We start from the raw sequence: 27,798 nt of genomic DNA, 5'->3' as shown, positions 1-27,798 counted from the left end.
AGGTGCTCTCTTCTGGCCTGCAGGCATACACACAGACAGAATATTGTATACATAACAAATAAATAAATATTAAAAAAAAGCCTGCACCTCCATCCCTGACTGGATTTGTGTGCATATATCTGTCTGAGTTTCACGTTTCCCAGAGCCCAGGAGACCAGAAGGATGTTGGAAACCTTGGAACTGGAGTTACAGATGCATGAGAACTGACTTGTGGTGCAGGAACCAACCCACTTCTGCAAGAGCAGCCAGTGCTCCTAACCACTACATCCCCCAGCTCTCCTGTTGTCCCATTGGGTGGCCTCTGGAAGGATTTTGATCCAAAATAAACTTTATTCCTAATACAAAACAAAAAAAATGTTGTGCAGACAGAGAAGTCAGCATCTAGAGAAGAAAAGGAAGCGGTGTGGTGGGTCTCGGCTGTCAGGTAGCTGAGAGGATGGGGAAGGAGCTCAAAGGATGGTGGTGGCCGCTGGCAACACTTCCTGACTCATGAAGATGCCCAGGTCCAGGGTGGGATCTTCCAGATCCAGCTTCAGAAACTTAGTCACCAGTGCCTGGCAACTGCAGGGGAGAAAGAACCATGTGATTTCCAAATCTGTGCACAGGAAACCGCAGCTTTGAAGAGAAACGGTTTCAGAGAGCAGCGTGGGTCCTGTCTGTTTTGTCATTGGCTGACAAGGTCTTGCTATGTAGCCCAGGCTGGCCTTGAACACTGGGACTCCAGGCACGTCCATCACACCTGGCTCGGTGAGGGGAGGGCACAGGGCTGCAGGAAGGCTGGCTGAGGCCCTGTAAGGGGGAGACGTTGGGGAGGAGCCACACTCACTTTTCCATCTGGTTCCTCCTCAAAAGCTCATTTACAGGTTTGATAGGTTTCCCGCTGCGGATCAGGTCTGAGACCTAGCACAAGAAGGAAGGCAGGAGAGCTGCTGGGTGCACACGAGGGAAGAGGGCCTAGCACTCCACGTCTTCAGGAGGAGTGGTATAAGGTGCAGAGATGCCCAGTGGTTAAGAACACTGGCTGCTCTCACAGAAGACCTGGGTTCAATTCCTATCACCCACAAGGCAGCTCACAACCATCTGTGACTCCAGTTTCCTGAGATCTGCTGCCCTCTCCTGACGCCCACAGGCACCAGGCACACATGGTGCAGACATAAATATTGCAGGGAAAACACTCATGCACAAAAGACTTTTTTTTTTTTTGAGGCAGGGTTTCTCTGTGTAGAGCAGGCTGTCCTGGAACTTGCTTTGTAAACAGGCTAACTTTGAACTCACAGAGATCCACCTGCCCCTGCCCATGGAGTGCTGGGATTAAAGGTGTGTGTCACCACCACCTGGCAAAATACATAAATTTTAAAAACCACTTGAAGAGGAGCAGGTGTGCTGGAGGGAGCCCCAAGGTGGCAGTGGCAGCACACAGGCTCTCGTCACCTCTTTGCCACGAGCAATGAGCTGGTCAGGAAGCCCGGCCTGGGCAGCTGTGTAGGAGGCATGGCTGGCACTGGCAACACCTTGGCAAAGCTGGTAGAAGAAGACAAGGTCGTCCCCGTCCTCACAGGTCTCCATGGTCTAGGAGAGCAAACAGTGACAGTGTGGGACTCCTGGGGACTAAGAAGAGGGAAAGGCCACGGGCTGGAGTGACCTCCTCACCAAGTACTGCACTAGGGGTCCTTGTGGCAGCAGCTGCAGCTGAACCAGGCTCAGGAAGTTGGTGGCCACAAAGATGTGGGGGCAGCTGGGTCCCAGGGCTAGCCAGTGCCGGAGCACAGCAGCCAGAAGTGCCAGCCCGTCCACCTGCCAGAAGGCAGAGGTGAGGGGACAGAGGCAGGGCATCTGTGCCCTTCTGTACCTGCCCCGCCCTGCATCCACCCTCTATCCCCCACCCCTGTCTCTGCCCATCCATCCCCCTCCCTTCCCTGAGCTCCTCTCCTGCCCCTGTCCCTTCATCCTCCATCCCCGTCCTCATTCTCCTCCTCACCGTATTGGTTCCCTTCCCAAATTCATCAATGAGGACCAGGGACTGCTGGGTGGCATTGTTCACGGCTTTCGCCACCTGCTGGGCACGGGGTGAGCAGGGTTTCCTTAGCCTCAGCACTGGCTTCTGACGTGTCGCCACGAATAAACTTTGCACCTGTCTTACAGTGACACGCCTGTCTGCTCAGCCCTCCCTTGTCAGCAGTGAGGAAGGCTCACAAAGGAGTCTCAGAAGTGCTTATGGTGTTGCTTCCTCCAGACTCTGACCCGGGTGCCCCCTGGCCCCAAGTACAGAGGACATGCAGCTGAGGGAATGTGTCCCCAAGGGCGGGGCCCAGGTCCTGCTTGAATCTCCCTTCCCCACCTCCTTTTGCTCCGTTTAACCTGGTTGAGGTCAATCATGAAGGTGGAGAGACCAAGGGAGATGGATTCACAGCTATGAATTCGGGTGAAGATGGCATCGATTATTCCAATTTCAGCCTCCTCTGCTGGCACAAAGCTGCCCACCAGGGCCATGAACGTGATCAAGCCTACCTGGGCGTGGGAGGACACAGGACATGGGCCTGGTACTATGGCAAAGTACAAACAGGTCAACTAAAGACATGAGTGACAGATTAAAGAGAGGACACACTGTCCCCGTGTCCTGACTTCAGAGTTACTCTAAAGTCAGGGCTGTGGGTAAAGGCATGCCGGGAATGACACGGGATCTCTTCAGAGCTCGGTCAAGGGACCCATGGCCGTGAAAAGGCCTATCCTAAAGAACTGGCTCTCAGTTCTCAGACGTGTTTTAGGGAGCAGAGGATTTGGCCTGGCTGGCAGATGAGACGGAGAAGCCAAAGACCGAGGCTGTATGGCTCCTCACCTGTTTGAGGTATATGCTTTTCCCTGAGGAGTTGGGTCCAGTGATGACTTTGACCCTCCCTTGGTCCCCACCACAGTCTGTGGAGTTGGGCACAAAGGTTCGTGCACACAGTTCCATCAGAGGATGCCTGGGGGTGGGGGGAGACACTGCATGGCCCAGGATCCAGGTGGATGAACCCCACAGCAGAAGACGGAGCCTGTGGCCCTGTGTCTCCGCCCCACTGTCCTCACCTGCCATTCTTGATTCGTACCCCGTGGATTCGGGGAGAGTAGTGGGGTCTTGAGTAGCCATAGTCCCGGGCAGCACTGGCAAGAGCCAGTAGGACATCAAGGCGAGAGGCGAGGTCCAGTACCCGCGTCAAGACAGACGCCCGCGCCAGCACCTGGCACTGCAACTGGTACATCAGCAGGGTCTCCTGGTCTGGGGGACAACTGGTACATCAGCAGGGTCTCCTGGTCTGGGGACAACTGGTACATCAGCAGGGTCTCCTGGTCTGGGGACAACTGGTACATCAGCAGGGTCTCCTGGTCTGGGGGACAACTGGTACATCAGCAGGGTCTCCTGGTCTGGGGGACAACTGGTACATCAGCAGGGTCTCCTGGTCTGGGGGACAACTAGGGTCAGTTCTGGGTCAAGAGAGGTCCCTGGAAAGACCTGGAAACAGGCTTACAGATGATACAGCCTGAGGCTCCCCCTGCCATGGCCCTCACCCCGGATCTCGCAGTGCAGGTCCCCCAGCAGTGTGTCCAGCTCCTTGGTTCGCGTGCTGCGGTAGTGCAGCTTGTCCTCTGAGAGAAACTGGGGGCAAGGGTTCCAAGCTCTGGGCGTTTGTGACATGATTTTACTATGTAGCCCTATCTGGCCTGGAACTCAAAGCAATCCCTTTGCCTCTGTCTCCCAAGTGCTGGGATTACAGTCGTGCACCACCATGCCCAGAGACTCCATCTCCTCCTGCAGTGCGCCCCCTAACTTCTCTGTCTCAGCTAAAGCTCTGATTAAGTTAGACATGACCCCACATTTTGGTCAGTGCTGATGGTGAGATCTTCCAACTTCTTTATCACGCTCCCCCATCCCCAGCAGCAGGAGTCCAGAGATTTACCATGAAGTCTAGTCCCTCAATCTCAAAGTCACTGGTCTCCACCATAAAAGGCAAGCGGGGAATGGAAAGAAGGAAGCCAATCTGGGGAGAGAAGAGAGACAGAGTAGGGGTAACCTGCTCCACACCCTCTCTTTCTAGAGGAAGCCCCGACACCACTAGAATCAGCAAAGGTAAGCATGCCCTGGACTGCTGATCTGGCTGGGTGTCAGTCTCTGCTCACCACTCCACAGGAGACATGAGCAGCTGTCCTCCCCTCCAGCCCTCACCACAATCCCCGAAGCTCCGCCCTCTGCCCTGCTCACCAGAGGGATGTAGATGACACTACAGGAAGGAATGCGGGCGTCCAGATTCTCCAGCTCCTTCTGAGCAACCTCGGTGAGGAAACTCGGAAGGCCCATCAGCCTTCGTTTTTCTAGTTGTGTATAGAATTACGTGCATATAAAAGATAAGGTCCAGGAAGATTAGGGGTTCTAGGACAACCCTGGCCACAAGAAACTATTTTTCAAAAATTCCTGATTAGCTGCTGGGCATGGTGCATGTTAGCTCACCATGGAAGCAGAAGGACCAGAACTCTGAGGCCATCCTTAGCTATGAATTAAATTTGAGGCTAGTCTATGCTACAGGGGACTCTGTCTCAAAAACAACAACAAGAAAGATCTTTGCTCTGATTGGAAAGCTGATTCCCAGTTGTGGTGTTTGGTGCTGGCTGACAGTCCCCGCCCCGCCCACCCACGCCCAGCGCTCACTCGCGTCTATCTCAGGATCAATGTTTGGGAGGACCGTGAAGCGGTTTTCAGCAAGACTCTCCTCAAAGTTTACCTGAGGAGACAGATGGGAAGTTTCTTGGCACTCGGCAGCATGGTTCCTCAGCTCTCGGGGCCCAGAGCCTCCCTCCACGCACACGTCCTCTCCCCACCCTGCGCAGTCGCCAGTTGACCCCAGGACCTCCCACAGCACATCCTCCAGACCCTCCCTGTTCCCCCATCCTGTTCCCGCTCACCACTTTCCCAATGAGGCTGGCGACGTGGTGCAGGTCATCGGAGAACTCCTGGGCAATGTCCCGAAAAAGCTGGATGGACTGGGGCAGGGAGCGGCAGGCATCCCTCAGGCCCAGGGCACTGTACACAGTCTGCAGGACAGACAGCCAAGGAAGGTGACCCCACTCAGGGGAGCTGAGGGGGCCTGGGAACGAAGACCAATGGGGAACATGGGGAACACTGAGAGTTATTAAGGCAGAAAGACACACAGCGAGACACACATGACGATATACAGAGAGAAGAGGATTAACTTCTGTGAGAGGGGGCAAGACAGAACTAGGAATAAGTCAACAAGAAAAGCCAAGAGCTAAGTCTGCCAGCCTGAGGTCAGCTTCCGGAACCATGTGGTGGAGGAGAGAGCCTCACGGGCTGTACTCTAGTTCACACATGAACGTCACGGTACAGGCTAGCACAGACATACACCAAATAAAAACATTTTTTTTTTAATTTTTGAGACAATGCTTCTCTGTGTATCCCTTGACTTCCCTAGAACTCCCTCTGTAGACTAGGCTGGGCTCGAGCTCAGAAATCCACCTGCCTCTGCCTCCCGAGTGCTGGGATTAAAGGCATGCCTCACCACCACTCAGCTAAATGTTTTATGAGAAGAGGCAGTGCCAGCCTAGGGCCCAGCAGAGAGCAAGGGCTCGGAGTCCTTGAGAACCGACTTCCCGGGGCAGGACCAAGCCGCAGATCTAACCACTGATTAAATTTCTCGACAGAGTCATAAGCACCTGAGTGGTCTCGCTCTGTGCAGAGCTGTAGAAACTGCAAGCGGCAGAAACAGTGGTAAAGCCAACAGTGAGCTGGACAGCTGACAGTCATCGGGAACATCAGAAAACAAGCTGCCACAGCCTGAAACAGTTGGGAAGCCTTTTCAGAGGAAAGGAAGGGAGATGCTCGTGAATGAAGACTCGAAAGTCTTGTGAGAGCAGGAGCAGAGCAGGTGAACTGAAGAGGAGGACGCAGCGGCCCACGCGGACTGGCCAGGCAGTTCTAGTTTTCCACACGTGTTCACTTCACTGCTTCGTCAGAGTGCTCCTATGCGGTGGGCACCGCTGCCACCCCCAGTTCACAGATGAGAACCCTGAAGCACCAGAGGCAAAGACAGCCTCAACCCTCAATAAACAAACTCAGCAAATTAATGGACTGGGCTTGAACCAGGTGTGTAGCCCCGCCCCCTCATTGTCTATCTGAAATTAAACCCAGGACTCCAGTGCTGAGCTGTGATCCCTACCCTGTTTATTCTGAGACAAGAGCCCACTAAGTTACCCACACAGCTCTCTAATGCACTCTGTAGCCCAGGCTAGCCTTAAACTTGTTTTGGGGGAAGAGGACAAAGTCTCAGTTGGGGGTGGTAGCACAAGTCTGTAATTCCAGCTCTCTGGAAGTTGAGGCAGATGGATCACAAGTTCAAGATCAGCTTGGATGACATAGTGCATTTGAGGCTAGCCCGGGCTATATTTTTGAGATCGCATCTCTAAAGTAAGCAACCAAAGAAGCAAACATCAATGCTTAGGAAACAGACACAGAAAGATTTATAATTCTTGCAACTTTTAGGTCTTAAATTTCTTCAAAAACTAAGGGCCAGCAAGCTGGCACAGCAAAGGGTTTGCTACCAAACGGAGTCACAAACTGAGTCAGTCCTGGTGTCCACACGGAGGAGGGAGGAACTGACCCTGCAGGTTTGCCTCTCGCCTCACGTGCTCACCGTCACACGTGTGCACCCACATCCACAGCGAATGTAATCAGTCTTAAAAACTAAGTAAAAACAATAGAATGGGGCTGGAGGGCTGGCTCAGAGGTTAAGAGCACTGACTGATCTTCCAGAGGACCTGAGTTCAATTTCCAGCAACACATGGTGGCTCACAGTCATTGATATGAGAGCTGATGCCAACACTATATATACAACAAATAAGTAAATAACTATTAAAAACACAATAAAATGATAATTTTTTATAATTTACTTATTTTTATGCGGGAATCAGATCCCCTGGAACAGGAGTAACAGACAGCTGTGAGCTGTTATGTGGGTGCTGGGAATTGAACCCAGGTCCTCTTGAAGAGAAGCCAGTGCTCTTAACCACTAAGCCAGCCCTCTAGCCTCCAGAATGTTAAATTTTAAAATTAACTCAAGTCCAAATGGATTAAAGACCTCAATATCAGCCCGAAAACACTGAACCTGATAGAAGAGAAAGTGGGAAATACCCTACAACAGATAGGCACAGGTGATCGCTTCTTAGGTATAACCCCAGAAGCACAGACATTAAGGGCAACATTGAATAAATGGGACCTACTAAAACTGAGAAGCTTCTGTAAAGCAAAGGACACTGTCACTAAGACACAAAGGCAACCTACTGACTGGGAGAAGATCTTCACCAACCCCGCAACAGACAAAGGTCTGATCTCCAAAATATATAGAGAACTCAAGAAACTAGACTTTAAAATGCTAATTAACACAATTAAAAATGGGGCACTGAACTGAACAGAGAATTCTCAACAGAAGAAGTTCAAATGGCCAAAAGACACTTAAGGTTGTGCTCAATTTCCTTAGCAATCAGGGAAATGCAAATCAAAACAACTTTGAGATATCATCTTACACCTGTCAGAATGGCTAAAGTCAAAAACACCAAGGATAGCCTTTGCTGGAGAGGCTGTGGAGGAAGGGGTACCCTCATCCATTGCTGGTGGGAATGCAATCTTGTGCAACCATTGTGGAAGTCAGTGTTTCGGTTTCTCAGGAAATTCGGGATCAACCTACCCCTGGACCCAGCAATACCACTCTTGGGAATTTACCCAAGAGATGCTCTATCACATGACAAAAGCATTTGTTCAACTATGTTCATAGCAGTATTATTTGTAATAGCCAGAACCTGGAAACAACCTAGATGCCCTTCAATGGAAGAATGGATGAAGAAAGTATGGAATATATACACACTAGAGTACTACGCTGCGGTAAAAAACAATGACTTCTCGAATTTTGCATGCAAATGGATGGAAATAGAAAACACTATCCTGAGTGAGGTATCCCAGACCCAAAAAGATGAACATGGGATGTACTCACTCATAATTGGTTTCTAGCCATAAATAGGGGTCACGGAGTCTACAATAGGTGAACCTAAAGAAGCTAAGTAAGAAGGTGAACCCAAGGAAAAACATATAGTTATCCTCTTGGCTAAGGGAAGTAGACAAAATTGCCGGGGAGAAAATTGGGATCTTGGGGGTGGGGTGGGATGGGGGTAAGGGGAGATGGGGAGAGAAAAGGTAGAAGGGAAGGAGGGGGGACTTGGGGAAACAGGAGGATCGGGATAAAGGAAGGTTGGATAGGGGAGCATGGAAGCACAATTCTTAGTTAAGGGAGCCACTTTAGGGTGGGCAGGAGACTTGACCCTAGAGGGGCTCCCAGGTGCCCAAGCTGAGGTCCCCAGTTAGTTCCTTGGGCAGCTGAGGATAGGGAACCTGAAATGACCCTATCCTAGAGCAATACTGACGAATATCTTGCATATCATCCTAGAACCTTCATCTGGTGATGGATGGAGATAGAGACAGAGACCCATACTGGAGCACTGGACTGAGCTCCCAAGGTCCCAATGAGGAGCAGAAGGAGGGAGAACATGAGCAAAGAAGTCGGGACCACGAGGGGTGCACCCACCCACTGAGACAGTGGAGCTGATCTATTGGGAGCTCACCAAGGCCAGCTGGACTGTGACCGAAAAAGCATGGGATAAAACTGGACTCCCTGAACATGGCGAACAATGAGGGCTGATGAGACGCCAAGGACAATGGCACGGGGTTTTGATCCTACTTAATGTGCTGGCTTGGTGGGAGCCTAGCCAGTTTGGATGTTCACCTTCCTAGATATGGACGGAGGGGGGAGGACCTAGGACTTACCACAGGGCAGGGAACCCTGACTGCTCTTTGGACTGGAGAGGGAGGGGGAGAGGAGTGGGGGGAAGGGGAGAGGGGTGGGAGGAGGGGGAGAAGAGTGGGAGGAGGGGGAGGGAAATGGGAGGCTGGGAGGAGGTGGAAATTTGTTTTTTTTTTTACTCTCCTTTTATCAATAAAAAAAAATTAAAAAAGATACAGGGGCTTGGTGGCATACACCTTTAACCCAAACACTCAGAAGGAAGGCAGAGGAGAGCCAGTCTCTGTGAATTTTAAACCAGCCTGGTCTACACGGAGTTCCACAACAGCCAGGGCTACATAATGAGAAGCTGTTTTTAAAAAAGTAAATAAATAGCCGGGCCGTGGTGGCGCAGGCCTTTAATCCCAGCACTCGGGAGGCAGAGGCAGGCGGATCTCTGGGAGTTCGAGGCCAGCCTGGTCTACAAGAGCTAGTTCCGGGACAGGCACCAAAGCTACAGAGAAACCCTGTCTCGAAAAACCAAAATGTAGAGGTTTGAATGAAAATGGCCCCACAGGCCGTAGGGAGTGGAGTTATTAGGAGGTGTGGCTTTGCTGGAGGAAGTGTGTCACTGGGGTGGGCTTTGAGGACTCCGATGCTCAGACCAGATCCAGTGTCGCTCTCCTCCTGCTGTTGAGGATCCAGATGTAGAATTCTAAGCTCCTTCTCCTGCACCGTGTGTACCTGCCCGCTGCCATGCTTCCTACCATGATGACAATAGACTAAACTTCTGTAAGCCAGCCCCAGTTAAGAGGAGTTGTGGTCATGGTGTCTCTTCACAGCAATAGAACACTAAGACAATAAATACATAGATTTCTTTTACTTTTTATAATTATGTATAAATATTTAGTTACATCAGCCCAGACAAGGCATGTGTCATTAATTCTAGCTTCTGTCCCAGTTTCTTTATGCTATTAGCAGCAAACTTCATGATCCTGGGAAGACGGCTCGGCAGTTAGAGCCCTTGTAGCTCTTGAAGACCCAGATTTGTTTGCCAGCACCCGCATGGTGGCTCACAAGCACTCGTAACTGCGGTTCCAGGATCTGGTGCCGTCTGCTGGCCTTTCTAGGTTAGGCATGCACATGCAGCACAAACACACATGCAGGTGAACACTCCACACACTGAATAAACACACATGCAGGTGAACACTCCACACACTGAATAAACACACATGCAGATGAACACTCCACACACTGAATAAACACACATGCAGATGAACACTCCACACACTGAATAAACCTTAAAACATTAAAAAGAACAAGCACGCAGGCAAGAAAGAAAGACGGGTACAATAATAAAGGGGGGGCCTTGTGGTTCTATATTAGTACAATAATAAAGGAGGGGGCCTTGTGGTTCTGATATTAGTACAATAATAAAGGGGGGCCTTGTGGTTCTGATATTAGTACAATAATAAAGGAGGGGGCCTTGTGGTTCTGATATTAGTACAATAATAAAGGAGGGGGCCTTGTGGTTCTGATATTAGTACAATAATAAAGGGGGGCCTTGTGGTTCTGGTATTAGTACAATAATAAAGGGGGGGCCTTGTGGTTCTGATATTAGTACAATAATAAAGGGGGGGCCTTGTGGTTCTGATATTAGTACAATAATAAAGGGGGGCCTTGTGGTTCTGATATTAGTACAATAATAGAGGGGGGCCTTGTGGTTCTGATATTAGTACAATAATAGAGGGGGCCGTGTGGTTCTGATATTAGTACAATAATAAAGGGGGGCCTTGTGGTTCTGATATTAGTACAATAATAAAGGGGGGCCTTGTGGTTCTGATATTAGTACAATAATAAAGGGGGGCCTTGTGGTTCTGATATTAGTACAATAATAGAGGGGGCCGTGTGGTTCTGATATTAGTACAATAATAAAGGGGGGCCTTGTGGTTCTGATATTAGTACAATAATAGAGGGGGGCCTTGTGGTTCTGATATTAGTACAATAATAAAGGGGGGCCTTGTGGTTCTGATATTAGTACAATAATAAAGGGGGGCCTTGTGGTTCTGATATTAGTACAATAATAAAGGGGGGCCTTGTGGTTCTGATATTAGCAGGCACATCAGTGCCAGCTCTGTAGTCACCCAAGGGCAGTGCTCGTGGAAGGTGACGGGACGGTTGGAGTCCGCATACTGGCCCTGAACTTGGGCACAAGGGCAGAAATTACACTGCATGTATTTTTGATATTGTCTGCAGCACAGAGTTTAGGAGACACATCAGTGGGTGTAGCATGGCAGGTATCCCGAGCAGAGAAGGTCTGTGTACAGGATTCGAAGCTTAACTGGGATTTCTGGATCTAAGAAGGGGCGACTGCAATCCCGGAACTCAGGGGAAGGGGCAGGAGGCCTTACCTTGTAGAGGACTTGCCAGTCACTGACCTTGGTGTGGGACAGCTTCATGCGCTTCAGAATCAGCTACAAGCAGACAAAGGAACAGCCATCTTGCCATCTTGCCATCTGACACCCCACAAGAGGCCCACAGTCCAGGGGGAGAGACCCAGGTTTGGTCCCCGGCACCCACATCAGGAAGTTGACAAACACCCATTAACTCTAGCTTAGGGGATCCACCATCCTTTCCTGGACTCTGCAGTCACCCACACTCACGTGCATGTACTCCACACAGACACGCCTAATTTCACTTGTTTGTTTAAGATAAAGTCTCATTATGTAGCTCTGACTGAACTGGAACTCACTATGTAGATCAGGCTAGCCTCAAACTCACAGGCCTGGCTATAAATGCATATAATTAAAAACAACATCTTAGGCTGGGCAGTGGTGGTACACGCCTTTAATCACACACAGCACTTGGAAGGCAGGCAGAGTTCCCGGTCAGTCAGGAGCACACAGAGAGATCTGGTCTACAGAGCGAGTTCCCGGTCAGTCAGGAGCACACAGAGAGATCTGGTCTACAGAGCAAGTTCCCAGTCAGTCAGGAGCACACATAGAGACCCTGTGTGAAAACTAGTCAGGGGTGATGGCGCACAACTTTAATCAAGGCAGGTGGGTCCCTTTGAGTTCCAGGCCATTCAGGTTACATGGTGAGACCCTATCTCAAAACAAAAAACAAACAAACAAATACTAAATTTTAATAAAATAAAAATAAGAAGCCCAAGGCTTTCTATAAGCATCACCCTCGTTCCCTCTCCCTGACCTCCACCATGGGCTCTCAGCTTTATTCCCTGACCCTGGGCTCACAGGCACGTTCTTGATGTGGCTCAGGAGACGATGCATCATCTGAGCCGTGTCCAGATTCTGAGGCATCAGGAAAAACTGAATGACATCCAGACGGGAATTGAGTTCTCTTAGCTCCTGAGTTGGACGGGTAAACCATAGCCTGTGGGAAGATTAGAAGTCACATCTCATCATCTTGATTTTGCTTGGAAATCTTTGGGAAGTGTGGTAGTATGTGCCTGCAGCACACTACAGGAATGAACTGGCAAGCGCGGGCCCCGTCTCTGTGGGCATGTTTGTATCACGATGGCTGTCTGCGTGTCGTGGATTTGATGGGGGAGACCATGTGTCACTCCATGTGGATATGTGATAGAGAGTGTCAATATTTTAGAACGAGAGCAGCGTGTTGTGGTATTCGTGTGCCAACACTATAGATTTCTGCAGCTGAGTGGGAGCGGCTGAGTCACTCTGAGTTTGCTGTCTGTGTGTAGCTGTGACAGTATCTTAGGGAAACCGCACAGACAAAACCTCATCTTTTCATGTGCTTTCTGTGCAAATGCCTGTAACGAATTCTCATTCTCTCTCCTGCTCTCTTCCACTCTTTCTTCTGGCGATGTTTAAAGTTGAGTCAATGCTTACTCACTATCCAAGCAACAAACTACTGAGCCACACCCCAGCCTGCTTTTTTTTTTTTTTGAGACAGGTTTCACATAGCTCAGACTGGTCTCAAACTTGCTATATGGCCAAGACTGACCTGGAACTCCTGGTCCTCTAGCTTATATTTCCTAAGTGCTGGAATTACACTTGTGTGCCACCAGACCACTGCCCAGTCTGCTATTCTTTGTGTGTGCATGTATTATGAGTGTGAGTGTGTGTGTGTGGACAGGAATGTCATGACACCCGGGAGATCAGAGGATAGCTCTGGAGCTGGTTCTGTCCCACCTCTATGTAGGTTCAGGTTGCTAGACTTCTGCAGAAAACACCTTTACCTGTCGAGCTGTCTGACCAGTCCCTAACCTGCAATTCCTTCTTTTTTTTGTTTTTTGCTTCCTTCTTTTTGTAAAGGTGTGTGTGTGTGAGCTTAAGGAGCCCCAAAAGGCAGACAGTGGTGCCTCACACCTTTAATCCCAGCACTCGGGAGGCAGAGACAGGTGGATCTCTGTGAGTTCAAGGCCAGCCTGGTTTACAAGAGCTAGTTCCAGGACAGGCTCCAAAGCTACAGAGAAACCCTGTCTCGAAAAACAAAAACCAAAAAAGAAAAAAAAAAAAAGGAGCCCAAAAAGGGAAGACTGATCCTCCCCTGGAACTGAAGTTCATGTGTCTGTGAGCTATCAATGTGAATGCTAGTCCTTGAATTGTCTTTGAAAAAATTACATTTAAAATTGTGTGTTTGTGTGTGTAAGAGAGGGGGGGGGGAGGGAGGGAGGGAGGAGGGAGGGGGGAGCATGTATGTGCCATGGTGCACATGTAGGGGACAGAGGAGAACTTGTGTGAATTGGTTTTCTTCTTCTGTCATGTGATATTTGCACACTGTGTGAAGGTGTATTGCTGTGATTGGTGTAATAAAATGCTGAACAGACAATAGCTAGGCAGGAGGTATAGGAAGGATTTCCGAGGAAAGAAAGGGAAAGGAGGATAACCAGAGGAGACGCCAAGAGATATGGAAGAGAAGCAGGATGCGTGGTCCGTGACAGATGTGGATTAATAGAAATGAGTTGAGTTAGTTAAAAACAAGCCTCTTGTTTGTTTGTTTTTTTTTGAGACAGAGTTTCTTTGTGTAACAGCCCTAGCTGTCCTGGAACTAGTTCTTGTAGATGAGGCTGACTGCAAACTCACAGGGATCCGCCTGCCTCTGCCTCCTGAGTATTGGCATTAAAGGCTATGCCACCACTGCCCAGCTTCGCCCAAGCTTTCATATTTAATGAAGCTTCTCTGTGCCGTTATTTGGAATCTGGCTGGCAGGACAGAAAAAGACTTGCTACGATATGAGTTCTGGGAATTGAACTCAGATCACCAGGCATAGTGACAAGTGCCTCTGTCCACTGAGCTAGCACCTCAGTCTACTTTACTTAGTTTACAGTTCCTTTTTCTTCTTGTTTAGAGACAAGGTCTCATTATGTAGCCTTGGCTAGCCTAGAGCTCATAGAGTCTGCCTGCTTCTGCCTGCTTCTGCCTCTGGTGAGACTCAACCTAGTGACCATGTCCAACTCTTCTTCAATGTCTAATAATGGTCATCTCTTAGACGAGGAAGGACTTGTAGAGATGGTGAAGGTGTTTCAACAGGTGGGTCTGATTCATACATGACTAGTATGTACAGACATCATCACACCTTTTGCTGCCAGAAGTATTACCTGTTAAGTTAAAATAAATTACTCTACAGCAGTAATGTCTCATCTGAATTTGTTTAATTCTGGGTGTGGGATTTAATTCTGTAAGAACTTTAGCCTGGGGTTCTTTTCTACATAATAGCAAGCCATTACTCATGCTATCTGAGAGCCAGCAAGTGGAGACCTGGGCCTGAGGGTGCTCACCTCCCACTTAGCCCATAGCCCATTATGTTCAATCAGAACACCCCAAATTAGAAGAAAACCAAAGATGCATTTCAGTTCAAGGGTGGGTTTTGGCCAGCACCCTCGTTCTTCTCCAAGGAAAAGAGCTTGGGCCACAGCAGTGTCGGCCGGACCAGGGAGCTCTGTCCCAACTCTGTAGAGCACGAGACCCACCCCGGGTCATTCAGACTCCTGTTCTGTTAGTGACCCGAGGAAGTGAGGACTGAGTCAGTAACTTGTCCAACACGCACTGCTAATGAGAACTGCATGTGGGTGTCAGCTGGGAGCCGCTGCAGCCTGCACTTCAGCACTCAGTGCTGCCTTGCGGGTCCCATCTGCCCCATGTTCTCTCATGAGCAGAGGATAATCGTGAACCTCTGATCCTCTTCCTTCTACCTTCTGCTCTATGTGATGCTGGGGAAGGAACCCAGGGAAACACACTACCAACTGAGCTACATCCCTGTTGTGGAATATTATTTTAGCTAGGCAAAGAAGTGTTACTTTTGTTTATCCTGAGGAATATTACTTTAACTGTGTAAAGGTGTGTTATTTTTGTTTATCCTGGGGAATATTACTTTAACTGTGTAAAGGTGTGTTACTTTTGTTTATCCTGGAGAATATTACTTTAACTGTGTAAAGGTGTGTTACTTTTGTTTATCCTGGGGAATATTACTTTAACTGTGTAAAGGTGTGTTACTTTTGTTTGTCCTGGGGAATATTACTTTAACTGTGTAAAGGTGTGTTACTTTTGTTTATCCTGGGGAATATTTAACTGTGTAAAGGTGTGTTACTTTTGTTTATCCTGGGGAATATTACTTTAACTGTGTAAAGGTGTGTTACTTTTGTTTATCCTGGGGAATATTTAACTGTGTAAAGGTGTGTTACTTTTGTTTATCCTGGGGAATATTACTTTAACTGTGTAAAGGTGTGTTACTTTTGTTTATCCTGGGGAATATTACTTTAACTGTGTAAAGGTGTGTTACTTTTGTTTATCCTGGGGAATATTTAACTGTGTAAAGGTGTGTTACTTTTGTTTATGCTGCATTTATTTAACGATGTAAGGATGTGTGCTTAATTATGTAAAGATGTATTGCATCTGTTTCACCTTGACTGCCTAAGGCACCTGATTGATCCAATAAAAAAACTGAACAGCCAATAGCTAGGCAGGAGGAGGACAGGCAGTGCTGCCAGGCAGAGAAAATAAATAGGAGGAGAAATCTAGGCTCAGAAAGAAAGAGGAGGAAAAAGGAGAGAATAAGGAACATGCCTGGGGCAAGAAGCCAGGCAGATGCCAGACAGACAGACTTAGAGAAGTAGTGAGAGTAATAAATACAGAAACAGGTAACAAGCCCCAAGGTAAAAGGTGAAGGGAAACAGGTTAATTTAAAAGAGCTAGCCAGAAATGTGCCTAAGATAGGTCAAGCATTCAAAAATAATAATAAGGGCTGGAGAGATGGCTCAGAGGTTAAGAGCACTGACTGCTCTTCCCAAGGTCCTGAGTTCAATTCCCAGCAACCACATGGTGGCTCACAGTCATCTGTAATGAGATCTGGTGCCCACTTCTGGCATATAAAAATAATATTAAGTCTCAGATTTGGGAGCTGGTTGGTGGCCCAAAAGAAAAAGCCTGGTACACATTCCTAGTCCTTACTCTATCCCTCCTCTTTAAAAAATTTACATGTAGCCGGGCGGTGGTGGCACACGCCTTTAATCCCAGCACTCGGGAGGCAGAGGCAGGTGGATCTCTGTGAGTTCGAGACCAGCCTGGTCTACAAGAGTTAGTTCCAGGAGAGGCTCCAAAACCACAGAGAAACCCTGTCTCGAAAAAAAACCAAAAAAAAAAAAAAATTTACATGTATTAGCTGGGCGATGATGGCATATTTCTTTAAACCCAAAAGAGACAGAGACAGGCAGATCTCTAAGTTTGAGGTCAGCTTGATCTACAGAGTGAGTTCCAGGACAGCCAGGGCTACATAGAGAAACCTTGTCTTGAAAAAAATAGAACAAAACAAATTTTTGTGTGTGTTTAAGTCTGTGTGAGTATGTGCAATGGATGTGCAAGGACGTGTCTTAGAGGCCAGAGGGTCTCGTATCCTGAACTGGAGTTCCATGCGGTTCCACGCAACTGTGAGCAGCCTGGCATGGGCGCTGGAACCTGAACAAGGATTCTTTAGAAGAGCAGCAAGTGATGAGCCACACACACACCTTCTTAAAAAACAAAGTCACACCTCCCAAGCAAGTGTTACAGGTGTGTGCTACTATGCCTTGAGACACACACACACACACACACACACACGATGATCTTGCCAAGTAGCCAAGGCCTCAAACTTGTATTACCTCCAGCCCCCCCTTTCTGAGTGCTGAGATTACAGGTATTTGCCCCATGCCTGGTTCTCTCCTTCTTTAGCATGATTCTCTTCTCCATAGGAGAGTCTCTTTCTCCATGCTAGGCATGCTCATCTGTTCCTGTAATCCCAGCATGCAGGAGGCAGACAGGAGGGTCAACAGAAGAAGAAGGCCACCTGGGCCTTTCTACCAAGTTTCAGACTGGTCTGGGGTGCACAGTGAGACCAGTTTCCAGCAAATCCTCTAAGACCCCCACTTTTCACTCCCTGCTTGGAACTCAGGATTTACATCTGAAGCATTAAAGAATGTGTGGGTAATTCTGTTACTCAGAGATCATCCTCAGTTCCCAGAAGGAATGTGTTGCAGTGGGGCAGGTGGGGAAAGGAGCAGCCCTAGGCCTATCTGCTAGCAAAGGTTTGTACGTGTTCTGAGGTTCTGGAGACAATGCAGCTAGTATGCTTGAGTTCCCGTACTGTGAACACTCACTGAGTATTCTACCTACAAAGTCATGTCCAGACGCGGGCAACAGGAACTCACAAGTATAAGGCAACTGGTTCACCAAGAATTCTAACCTGATGTGAAAGAACGCTGGACCACACGGGCACAAGGAGGTGCACCTGTGAGAGCGTCACCTAAAAGGTCAGAGTGTAAATGTTGACAGGGGTGACTAGAATACAGGGTAGAGCTAGCAGAAAAGGATTTACGAGGAATCTGGAGATGTGAACCTGAAAATTAAAACCAAGGTGAACAGGGGTGTGACGATTGGTTTAAATCGTCAATGTGAGTTGTGCTGGTGAAGGGTTGTTAGATGTCCGAGTTATTGTGGGCATTGTTCCTTGGACAGCAGAGGAGAGGGTGCCTGAACTGTCCTTGACCCACTATCACGCTGATGATTATCTCGAATATCACCATAGAATCTTCGACCAACGACGGATGGAGATAGAGACAGAGACCCTCATCAGAGCAACAGACTGAGCTCCCAAGGTCCAGTTGAAAGGCAGAAGGAGGGAGAAGACAAGCAAGGAAGTCAGGACCGTGAGGGGTTGGTCCACCAACTGAGGCAATGTGCCTGTTCTAATGGGAGCTCACTAAATCCAGCTGGACCGGATCTAAATGAGCATGTGATCAAACCAGACTCTGATTGTGGCTGACAATGGGGGCTGACTGAGAAGTCATTGATAAAGGCACTGGGACTTGTTTTTACGGCATGTTCTGGCTTTTTGGGACCCTAGTCTATATGGATACACAGCTCCCTAGGCCTGGATGTAGCGGGGAGGGTCTTAGACTTCCCACAGGGCAGGGTTCCCTGCCCTCTCTCAAGCAGGGTGGGAGAGGGAGGAGGGGGTGTGGGGGAAGCGGGAGGGGATTGGGATGAGGAAAGGAAGTGTAAATAACTGAATGGAAAAATAAAAATAAAAAAAAGAATACCAGAAAAAAAATTGTCAATTTGATACAGTCTAGAACTACTTCTGAGAATGTCTAAGGGATTATCTTAATTATATCCATTATATACAGTGCCATATAATATATATTACATACATAGATATATTATTTGTGCTTTAATAAATAAACCGTGCCTGAAGATCAGAGGGCAAAGCAGTCACACTAGGCAGCCATACAGGCCAGGCAATGGTGGTGCACACCTTAATCCCAGGACTCAGGCCAACCTGGGCTATACAAGATAGATTCAGAAACAGATCCAGGTGGTACTGGCCCACACTTTTAATCCCAGCACTAGAGAAGTGAAGACAAAAGTGATATGGCTGGGAGGAGAGAGGAATATAAAAGGGAAGAGACAGGAACTCTACTGGCATGTGGAGTCTGAGGATTCGTGGAGACAGGATCTCGCCCTTTTGGGCTGAAGATTTGGTAGAGGTAAAAGGTCTCTAGTGGTTGGCTGCTTTGCTTTTCTGGTCTTCAGCTTGAACCCCAATATCTGTCTCTAGGTCTTATGACGTGGAGAACTGTGAGCAGCACTGTTCCCTGGGCTTAGGATCTTAGACCGAATGAGGAGAAACCTAGTCAACAATGGCACGCACACAGGAATCCTCGCTCTTATTCACTGCTCTCTGCTTTAACTGCAGATACAATGTGACTTCCCACGATGATGGGACCTGGAACCGTGAGCCAATAAACCCTTTCACCCTTAAGTTACTTCTGATCAAATATGCTGCCACAGCAACGGAAATGAAACTCAGGAAGGGACCCTACACACCACACTACAGATCACACTACTCTCAGCAAGGGACCCTACACACCACACTACAGATCACACCACTACATATGCTAAGCTTTCCCATGACAGGGAAGCGTCCTTGTTTCTACTTAAGACTTTTTAAGAAGTGGACATGCCCAGATCTCTGGGTCAGGCCTGACTGTGGTTTAGAATGAACGGCTCATTTAGAGAAAGAGACCAGAGGCAGGGACCATTTTGGAGGTAAATGCTATGCTTCTGATTAACATCCTGATAGCCAGAATTAGATTGTAAAGAGGGAGGAAGGATGGCTAAGAGATTCCAGGATAGAGACAAGAGACACCAGTGAATAACTGAATATGGAGGATGAGGGAAAGCATCAGTCCAAGGTGCCTATCTTGAGATGTTACACTGCCAGCAATGCCATCAGCTGGAAAATGGCAGGAAGACGTCCGGATGTTCTGAGCTGCAGTGTCTATGGAAACCACAGGTGGCAACAATATGCAGCTGTCAGACCACATATGTAACCCTACACACAAATGGGGGCGTTAGGTGAATAATTCCTGGAGTTTTTTTGTTTGTTTGTTTGTTTGTTTTTCAAGACAGGGTTTCTCTGTAGCTTTTGGTGCCCATCCTGGAACTAGCTCTTGTAGACCAGGCTGGCCTCGAACTCACAGAGATCCACCTGCCTCTGCCTCCTGAGTGCTGGGATTAAAGGCGTGCGCCACCACCGCCCGGCCCTGTTTTCTTTTTTGAGACAAGGTCTCAGCATGTGGCTCCAGCTGTCAGGGAACTCATTGTGTAGACCAGGTTGGCCTCAAACTCAGAGATCCTCTGTCTGCTTCCTGGGCTACGATTAAAGGTGTACACTCCTGCACTTGGGTAATTTCTGTTTCGTTTGCTATCGAATAGGGTCTCGCACAGCACAGCTGCCTCCATCTGATTTTTTAAAGACTTTATTTACCATTTTTTTAATGTGTTTGGGTGCTCTGCCTGCATGTAGGTCTGTGCACTACTTGTGTGCCTGGTCCCCTGAGGTCAGAAAGGAGCTTCGGATCCCCTAGAACTGGAGTTACAAAAAGTTGTGAACCTCTGAACCTCCATTTGGGGGCTGGGAATCAAAGGTCTTCTGCAAGAGCAGCCACTGTTGCCGGGGTCGGTGGTGGCACAAAATTTTAATCACAGCCAACCAGGGCTACACAGAGAAACCCTGTCTCGAAAAACAAACAAACAAACAAAAAAGAGCAAGTAGTACTCGTAACTGCTGACTCACCTCTATCCCTGGCCTCCAAATCTTTTTCTTTTTTTTCCTTGGGGTTGGGGGGGGGGTGTCGAGACAGGGTTTCTCTGTAGCTTTGGAGCCTGTCCTGTAACTCACTGTGTAGACCAGGCTGGCCTTAAACTGACAGAGATCCCCCTGCCTCTGCCTCCCAAGTGCTGGGATTAAAGGTGTGCGCCACCACTGCCTGGCTAGCCTCCAGTTCTTGATTGATTTTACTACCTCAACCCCACAAAAGCTGGAATTACGGGGCGAATGTGCCACCATGGTCTGTTTGAATAGCTCAATGTGTGTGCGTTTGTATGTTTCTGTGCATGCTAGGTGTATGCACATGCATATCTGCGTATGAAAGAAGCTGACTGGCATTGGGGATCTTCTTTGATTGGTCGTCACCTTATTTTTCAGAAAAGCGTTTATTACAGGTATTTGTTTTGTATGTTACATGTGTGGTCCCATGCAGACCAGAGCAAGCGAGTGAAGGTGAGAGAATGTCTATCGTGTGGGTCTGGAAGTCCTACCTCGGGTCTGTAGGTCTATGTTGAATACCTTTACCTGCTGAGCTGTCTTGCTAGCTTGCCACCTTATTGTTTGAGACAGTTTTTCTCACTGAACCTGCGCTCACTGGTTTGGCTAGACTGACTGCCTCCCGGCTCTGGGGCTGTCGTCTGGGAATCCGGACGCAGACCTCATGTTTGTACAAGCACTCTACTCTCAAGAGCTAAGTTTAGGGAAGGCATTTGGAGAGGAGGCATGCCTAGCTTTGTTTAACGTTTTTTTTTCTAGACTGGGGATGGGGCATCATACTTTTGAGTATCCTACCACTGAGCCATGCTCTTAGCTTTTGATATGGTGTTAAATTATCTTGTAATCCATCCATAGTTTGTGGTTAAGTTTCTACTGCAGGTATGTGTGTGTTTGTATATTATTCATGACCATGTGTGTATCTATGCTGACAAAAAGTGAGGACAATACAAGCCACTATGCTGGGCAGTTCTTATTTCTAGTCCTACTAAATCAGTGTTTGCATGGCCTGTAGGCGCTGTTAGCAGGCCTTGGTATCCCGTGTGTGTTTGTTTATAGACACGTCTGAAGGCCTCGGTATCCCGTGTGTTTGTTTATAGACAGTCTGAGACCCACTCACCTGAGCAGCTTCTGTCCCCACTTAGAGCGGCATCTGTTGAGGATTCCTGCGGGGTATACATAGTGGTGAACTTGTTACAAGGAGGCCTAGATACAGGACACAAAGGCAGCCAAGTTAGGGCCTGGCCACAAATTGTGGCCTTGGATTATCATGGGAGGTTAGGAAAAAGGATGGATACTCAGCTAGGAAAACATATAAATGGACATAGCCACAGCTCACAAAAGTCCAACACAGTATGTAAAACTTAAACATAATGTAGTGAGAAACTGGACACTTGGAGCCGTGTCCTTAACTTACCCTAAAGCTTGAGGAACCAGATAAAAACTATACAAATCAGTTATATAACGCTCCTCTGTGAACAGAGCGGCATGCAGACAGAGCCGGAGACTGAACATAGTATTGGATAGGGCACAGCCGACATGCAGATTACACTACATGGCTAGGTATAAAGAAGCTCAGGCTGAGAGTGGGCACAGCGACCGAGAGACCTGGGCTGGTTGGCCGTAAAGCAGGGAGAAGAGACTGTACACATCTCCAGTCAACTGCTTTTCTAGCAGGCTTTCCCAGTGTGGGGTGAACTATAGGGCACACCTACCAAAGAGGCTGAGCCCTTCCTTCAGCCCGCTGGCTACTTTGTACACGGAGGGGTGAGACTCGCTCTTGAAGATCTGCAGAACGCTGTCACAGAGAAATGAGGACATCTGGACAGTTGCGCATGTGTGTACATATTTGTGTTTTTAAGACAGGGTCTATGTAGCCCCGGCTATCCTAGAACTCACTACGTAGACTAGGCTGGCCTTGAACTAGTGGAAATCCCCCTGCCTCCCAGTGCTGGGATTAAGGATGGGCCACCACAGCTGCCTGTGTACACACATTTGTGTGCAAGTGCGCATGCTCTCACACGTATGTGCAGAAGCCAGAGGACACGGGAGGGGCTGTCCTCTTTCTCTCTGTCTTGTTCTCTTCTGAGGCAGGGCCTCTCATTGAACCTGGCTAAGACGGCAGCCAGAGATGCCGAGCGCTTACATAAAACTCAGACCTTCAAACCTGAGTAGCCAGAGCTTTCACTCACTGAGCCAGGTTCCCGCTGGCATGGTAACGATTTTTTTTTAAATAACAAAAGGAGCTGGGAATTGAGAAACTGTAATTTAAGTTCATAATAATTTTTTTCTTTTTTTTTCTTTCTTTCTTTCTTTTTTTTTTTTGTGGATTTTTCGAGACAGGGTTTCTCTGTAGCTTTTTTGGTTCCTGTCCTGGAACTAGCCCTTGTAGACCAGGCTGGTCTCGAACTCACAGAGATTCACCTGCCTCTGCCTCCCGAGTGCTGGGATTAAAGGCGTGCGCCACCACCGCCCGGCTAATTTTTTTTCTTTTGAGACAGGGTTTCTCTGTGTATTCTGTAGCCCTGGTTGTTCTAGAATTCACTATGTAGACCAGGCTGGCCTTGAACTTCCAGAAATCCTCCTGCCTCTGCCTGCCTCCTGAGTTCTGTGATTAAAGGCTCAAACCACCACCCCTGGCAATAATAATCTTTTTTTAAAAATATGTGTAGCCCAGGCTGGCCTCGAACTCATGATCCTTCTGCCTCTGTCTCCTCCAGCAAATTGTATGGGCATGAGGCACACACCACACCGGCAGCAATAATAACCTTGATGTGAGGTTTATTACTCACTTTTGTGTTTGCCTTAGCCTCTCCCCTTAGGAAGAGAAAATGAAAGCCAGGCTTGGCAGCTCACACCTTTAATCCAGCACTTGGGAGGCAGAGGCAGGTGAGTCTCTGTGAGTTCGAGGCCAGCTTGGTCTATAGTGAGTTCCCGACAGGCGGGCTGTGTTGAGACCCTGTCTGGAAGGAAAGAGAGGAAAGGACAGCCTGGAGTCATCACTTCAGGGAGCAGAAGGCTAGCCTGGCAGGCAGCACCCTCGGGTCCACCCCCAGCACTGAGGCCTTGAGCTTTAGTTCCTCCCTTCCCCCCTCCACCCCATCACCCTCTCCTTCTAGGAGAGAGATGTAACTGCCCCAGGATGAGAGAAACTAGAGCCTCCTTAGGATTATTAGAGCGTTAAGCTCAATCCATTTGTTTCTGGAGGCAGTCTCCACCTCACCTGTAAGTGTCTTGATCTATGCTCACCAGATGGGTCCTGAGAACAGAAAAGAAGCGTTCATTACACGCTCTGCTCCCTTGGCTCCTCTGTCAGTACTGTCCAGTCTTCTCCCTGGTTCTCCCATGTATCCTAGCATGGCTCCACTGTCCCCATCCCTCTCCCGTGTCTCCACTGTCCCCATCCCTCTCCCGTGTCTCCACTGCCCCCATCCCTCTCCTATGTCCAGCACATGTCTCCCACTCTTCCCCATCCCTGGCACCTGGCTTACTTCTTAGACCCCCAGTCCCTCTACTTTGGTTGCGGTTAGGGTGAATCACCTACAATACAAACTTCTTAAATCCCAGGATAGGGACGCTGACGTTATAATCTTCCAGTTCGACCCCAACTCTTCTCCGACTCAGGAACTTGAGCAGTCCTCCAAGTGCCCGGACCTGGGAAGGGATCGGCAGCAGAGCTGGAATAAAGCCTAACGTTCCAGAAGCTGGACGACACCAATACCAAGAGAACCTGTCATTTTCCAGGGCTAAGGCAGTCCAGTCCAGAATGTGGCTTGGGACTGGGAGCCCATGCCTTCCCCAGCTGCTTCCCAGCCCTCACTCCAGTGACCCAGCTCACCGTGAGAACACAGTCAAAGGGAATAATGGAAGAGAGGAAAAGGATTTTCTCAGTAGCAGTCATGGACTCTGGGATGAAGGAGTAGTTTCCAGAAAGGAGACGCTGTTTGCTTATCTCTGGACCTATGGGGGGGGGAGGGGCGAAAGGTCTGATAACTCACTTGCTCACCCCAGTTTAACAAGAACAGAAGCAACCTCCAGCTTGCCCAAGTCCACAGACGTGGTTAAGGAAAGCTTGAGCAAGAAGCAGACATGCAGACTTAGTCTGACTTTTCATCTTTGTGTAATACAGATGTCTGGCTATACACACAACCTGAGAGAGACAAGTGATGTCTGGGGCTGTACATTTTCTAGGTCAGAAAGATCTTATGATAAAGAAAAGAACAGTAAGTCCCAATATCTGGTAGGACAGAACATTCCCGTCCTGTTTGTAAGCCTTGGAGTTTGCAGCGTCTTATGGGTCAGGATCCCAGAAACATTGGCTTTCCTTTCTATGCGATAATGACTTTGGCTTACAGTGGGAACTCCAAGCGGCTGAAAGTGTGGTCACTCCGTCCTAAGCCAGCGACTTCTCAGTAAGTTGGGTTATTAATGACAAGGTGCAGGAGAGATCCTGGGGACACGGTGACAGGCATGGGAAGTTGTTTGCAGGTAAGAACATACAGGGGAGGTCTCTGATACTGGGGTGAGATTAAGGGAAGGGACAGGGCCCCTGGGATGGATCTGACAAGATAAAAGGACCTACCAAAATCCACGCTTGGCAAAAGTACGATTTCAGGTCTCTTTGGCTCTCTCTGCTCCTGGGAGGCTGTGGGGGCAAAGGGCCATGGTTCTGCACATGACAGTCCTGTTGATGTCCCACGCTTCCTCCCAGCCAATTTGGCCTCCCTACTCCACATTCCAGTAGTCCTTTCCACTCCCCGTCTTTACGCGGCCCTTACCAAGCTTCCCCAGAAACCGAGCCATAGTCTCATCTTGTTTGGCACTTGTAACGACAGACTGGGGGTTGATTTCATCCAGAACTTGAAAAGAGAAGGGATCAACTGAGTCAGAGGAAAGTGGAAGCTCTCTTCTTGACACTGTTCCCCTCAGGAATTTATTTTCTCGACCAGGCATGGTGGCGCATGCCTTTGATCCTAGCACTGGGAAGGCAAGCCAGTCTCTGAGTTCGAGATCAGCCTGGTCTACATAGGAATACAATATAAGACCCTGTCTCAAAAAACCAAAACCAAAATAAAAGAATTTATTTTCTGTCTGTTAGGGAGTGCTCTGCACACTGGGAGCATAGTCTGGAATGAGATTTAGTGCAGTAGTAATACTCCAGGGGTGGAGGAAGGAACGTGGGAGTGTCCTGGAAACAACCACTAGACTAGTCATAAGTTTGCCGGGGACTGAGTCTACAGCATTTAACACACAGCAAGAACCTAATAAAGTTGCATTGAATACTTCATTCTCCCAAACTGATGACTATAAAGTAGATTAAGGTCACATAAGGACGTATGAGTGAACAGGCTCCCAACCCCAGAGCAGAGGAATGAAGGGTTCTGTCCCCACCTCTCTGGAGAAGCTTCAGGCTCTCGTGGTCTGGGGCATCTGGCATGAAGTGGACAGTGGAGTCACTAGTGTCATAGTAAGCAATGCCCAGAGAGCCCGAACTCCACAGCACGCACAGGTGAACCTGCCCCGCGAGGAGAGGAGATCAGTATCTGAACCCCGGGGAAGGCAGGCTTCCCGTCCTCCCGGCCCGCTCCTCCGACACCTCGGCCGGCTCCTCGTCCTCCTCCTCTTCCTCGAGACCTCGAGGCCCCGGCATTGGGGCCTGCGGGCTGGGGAAGCTGGCCGAGGGCATCCCGGGTGCGGGGCCCGGCGGCGTCCGGCCAGGGGTGGCTCTGAAAGCCATGGGCTCGGCGACTCTGAGGACCTGGGATGAGGGGAGCTTCAGAGGCGACGTCTCCCCGGGTGGCCGGGTGGCGGGGTGGGGACACTCGGAGGCCACCCTTCGGAAGGCCTGCAAGCGCGAGCTGTCACTGTCAAATCTCCGCTTCCGCCCCCCACAGGGCCGCCCACTCGCGGCGTTTTCCCGCCTTTTTCGTCGCCTCAGTCGCGACAATCTACCTCACTGACCAACGGCCGCCAGCCTGGGGAAGGGCGAGCCCGTCTGCGGGCGGGGGGGGCGGAGCCGCGCTCGCCCCGCCCCCTCTTCGTCGCTACTGGCTGGAGGCGCCTGTTTAGCTATCCAATAGGAAGAGAGGGCGTACGCTGCAGCGCGGGAGGGAAGAGGCTAAGCGCTGATTGGTCTGTTTACAGCGGGGGCGGTGCCGGCGTGTTCAAAATTCCCGCCTCTGCCGTTGCTAAGCAGCCGGGCTTTGATTGATGCCGGGCGGAGCCCGCCAGAAGGTCGCAGGGCCAGCCCGGAAAAAGGGTCTGGGCGGTGGGGAGGGCTGGGGCGGGAAGGCCGACCTTAAAGGGCCAGAAGCGGGGCTCCCCCTCCCTGGAGAGGGGAGGGAGGCGGCGTTGACTCCGGCCAAGCCAGCAGCCACAACTCTGTTAATATTTGTACCCACTAAGTTAATATTTATAAAGAACTCGGAACGCTGTCTAGCCAACAAAGGAAGCGCTACATGAGTGTTTTAAATAAATAAGCGGAAGTAAGAACCAGCTCTCACTTCAGCCAGACTTCGCCTGTTCGCTGAATGCACCCTGAATGCAGGGGATGACCACCCCCGCGAGAGCACCACAGGGCCTGGTTATTTCTGGACCTCCGAAGAGGAAGTGCAAGTGTCTGAATGCACTTCACCCTGAAAGCAGACCTAGGTACATCACATACACCCCTATCGGTTGGCGCCCTTACCACAGCCCACTCACCCTTAAGGAGACTGGGCATCATGATTCCTCCATGATAGGGCTGCATGGGAAGGAAGGAAGCCTTCAAGGATGGCTCATGGGGAAGATCGCCTTAAGTTCCAGCCCCAGGACTCATACGGTATGAGAAAACGGACTCCCAAATTGTCCTCTGACCCCCACACCTGCGGCTTGTGCCCTTGCACACACACACAATATAAGTACATAATTTAAAAACTGTCCCAACAATCCTGCCTGACGTCCAGCGAGATGGTGTGAGGTGACCTGGCTCTGCCGGTCAGTGACTGGACAATCCTCTCCACGGGGAAGGTGGGAGCAGAGTTAAGGCTGGGTTAATGGTTACCCGTGGCAAACTGTTGTGCAGTGGAGCTATAGAAACCTCGAGGAGGTTGGTGACAGCTCTGAGGAGTGGCAGGGAGGGACACGCCTTCCAATCTGGGGTGTGAAGAGATTAGGGACTGAACTGGCTACCAAGACAAGGAAGGCATTGGACACAGAAAGAGAAGCTGGTGAAAGAGAGAAAAGGGGCACAGAGATGACATGGGAGTGAAAATATTTCTGCTGCAGTCCTGGCTTCGGATTCAGGAAGCACCCCTGGGAGGTCCTAGGAGAGGGCAGCCTGAAAATTAAGGCAAGCAAACTTGAGGGTAGCAATCCGGGCAGCCAC

The 27,798-nt window shown here is 49.3% G+C and overlaps 1 protein-coding gene across 1 annotated transcript; it reads right to left on the bottom strand.

The window, feature by feature from the left end:
* Positions 1-228: 228 nt before the first annotated feature.
* Msh5 (mutS homolog 5) lies at positions 229-26,277 on the bottom strand. The gene is made up of 24 exons (XM_075979440.1): positions 26,029-26,277; positions 25,824-25,947; positions 25,211-25,291; positions 25,015-25,077; positions 24,271-24,392; positions 23,977-24,086; positions 23,656-23,691; positions 22,148-22,230; positions 21,553-21,598; positions 12,068-12,206; positions 11,225-11,287; positions 4,936-5,064; positions 4,682-4,754; positions 4,238-4,347; positions 3,936-4,016; positions 3,547-3,634; positions 3,067-3,256; positions 2,837-2,963; positions 2,359-2,508; positions 1,979-2,053; positions 1,651-1,794; positions 1,432-1,569; positions 827-900; positions 229-561 (listed from the first exon to the last, which is right to left on the bottom strand). The coding sequence occupies exons 1-24, from the start codon at positions 26,167-26,169 to the stop codon at positions 450-452; spliced, it is 2,499 nt and encodes an 832-aa protein (XP_075835555.1). The 5' UTR covers positions 26,170-26,277; the 3' UTR covers positions 229-449.
* Positions 26,278-27,798: the final 1,521 nt, after the last annotated feature.

This window comes from Microtus pennsylvanicus, chromosome 7 (genome assembly GCF_037038515.1).
Source record: "Microtus pennsylvanicus isolate mMicPen1 chromosome 7, mMicPen1.hap1, whole genome shotgun sequence".
NCBI classification, from domain to species: Eukaryota; Metazoa; Chordata; class Mammalia; order Rodentia; family Cricetidae; genus Microtus; species Microtus pennsylvanicus.
Note: the sequence above shows the minus strand (reverse complement) of the source record. Positions and strands in the feature narration are given on the sequence as shown.